The 1,933-nt window shown below is 56.4% G+C and overlaps 1 protein-coding gene across 1 annotated transcript; it reads left to right on the forward strand.

The window, feature by feature from the left end:
- Positions 1–28: 28 nt before the first annotated feature.
- ENH_00037060 (hypothetical protein, conserved) lies at positions 29–1,933 on the forward strand (the record flags this gene model as incomplete). Its single annotated transcript, XM_013580509.1, has 8 exons — positions 29–121; positions 363–424; positions 504–546; positions 671–713; positions 803–871; positions 967–1,022; positions 1,159–1,278; positions 1,509–1,933. Coding segments are annotated over 8 exons (911 nt in total), but the record flags the coding sequence as incomplete, so codon positions are not given.

Genomic DNA, 1,933 nt, shown 5'->3' on the forward strand with positions numbered 1-1,933 from the left:
CTTTAGGGTTTAGGGTTTGTTGCTGCAGCTGGTGGAAATATGCGTGAAGAACAACGGCTTAGACTTCGCGCGGCATATGGACGAACACTTCTTGCGGTCTATGGCCAAAGTCCTCAAGATTGTGAGCAAACCCTAAACCCTAAACCCTAAACCCTAAACCCTAAACCCTAAACCCTTGACAAGTGCGGAGCCCCAAGCCCTCAGCCCTAAACCCTAAACCCTAGCTGTTAAGGCTGGGTGTCGGAGCTGCGCCCGCTCTGGTCTCGTGGACCCCAGATTCCAAACCCTAAACCCTAAACCCTAAACCCTAGGTCTTCAAGAAACCCTAAACCCTAAACCCTTTGCGACATGCGCTTTCGCAGACAACCTTCAAGCGGTCGCTCACGAAGGACGTGAAGGACAAAATAAACAAAATCATTGGAGGGTAGGAGCTGGCCTAGGGTTTAGGGTTTAGGGTTTAGGGTTTAGGGTTTACTGGTCGTGGTCATGCGGTGCTGCTGCAGGCCCTTCGTCCACCCTGGCGTAGCCACTGACCCGAGGATCCACGTGAGTTTATTCAGGTCTAGGGTTTAGGGTTTAGGGTTTAGGGTCAGGGTTTAGGGCTAGGGTTTAGGGTTTAGGGTTTAGGGTTTAGGGTTTAGGGTTTGTGGCTTGCTTGCTCTGCGTGCAGAAGCTAAAGCGCAAGGTCCTCTTCATGTTCCAGCTGTGGCATGGTGAGCCTTGAGTCTCCAGCAATTAGGGTTTAGGGTTTAGGGTTTAGGGTTTAGGGTTTAGGGTTTGTGGGGGCTTGTCTTTGCTGCAGATGCCTTCGTGCTGCAACAAGAAAGATGCCCAGCGATTTTCGCCATGTACAGGAAGCTCAGAAGCAAAGGTGAGGTTTAGGGTTTAGGGTTTAGGGTTTAGAGTTTGGGGTTTAGGGTTTAGGGTTTAGGGTTTAGGGTTTAGGGTTTGGGCGTCTGCGTGCAGGCGTGGAGTTCCCTCAAGTCGACCGCTCGCACAAGTTCTTCGTGAAGAACGCGGAGGTAAACCCTAAACCCTAAACCCCAAACCCTAAACCCTAAACCCTAAACCCTAGAAGTGGCGTTTTCAGCAGCTACTAACTTCTTTTAATGAATTTAATTCTTCAAATTTTATTTTATTTCTTTTATTTCTTTTCAGGAATCTCCTGCTTTCAATTTGCCCCCGGGGGGCCCCCAGGGGGCCCCCGGGGGCCCCCAGGGGGCCCCCGGGGGCCCCCCGCCTCCGCCTGCGGAGGCCCCTGAACCCATTGAGCAGCTTGTGAGTTTATTCCCTTCTTTTTAGGGTTTAGGGTTTAGGGTTTAGGGTTTGGAGGCTCGCTTGTTAATTATTTATTTTAAATTTCCTTTTATTTTATTATTTATTTATTATTTCTTTTTCTTTTATTACCTCCCTTTTGCTTCTCTTCCCGCTTCCTCCCCCACCTCCTGCTGCTGCTGCTGCTGCTGCTGCTGCTGCTGCTGCTGCTGCTGCTGCTGCTGCTGCTGCAGGTGAGTCGCATCCGTCGCGCCTTGTCAGTGGCTGCCTCCCCGGGGGCCCCCCTGCTGCAGCGCGAGGAGGCCCTTAGGGTACTAAGGGGGGCCCGGGGGCCCCTCGGCCTTTGGTTGGACTCTTTGTCCAAAACTGACAAAGACCTGCAGCAAAACATGGCGGCTGTTGCAGCAGGACTTGAGTTGGCCGACGAGGTTGACAGGCAGCTCGCCAAGTCCCAGGGGGGCCCCCCGGGGGGCCCCCCGGGGGGCCCCCCGGGGGGGCCCCTGGGGGGCCCCCAGGGGGGCCCCCAGGCGGGCTCCCCGGGGGGCCCCCTGGGGGGGCCCCTGGGGGGCCCCCTGGTGGGGCCCCTGGGGGGCCCCCTGGGGGGGCCCCTGGGGGGGCCCCTGGGGGGCCCCCTGGGGGGGCCCCTGGGGGGGGCCTC

The sequence above is a fragment of the Eimeria necatrix genome, genomic scaffold (assembly GCF_000499385.1).
Source record: "Eimeria necatrix Houghton genomic scaffold, Enh_scaff2709, whole genome shotgun sequence".
Classification (NCBI taxonomy): domain Eukaryota; phylum Apicomplexa; class Conoidasida; order Eucoccidiorida; family Eimeriidae; genus Eimeria; species Eimeria necatrix.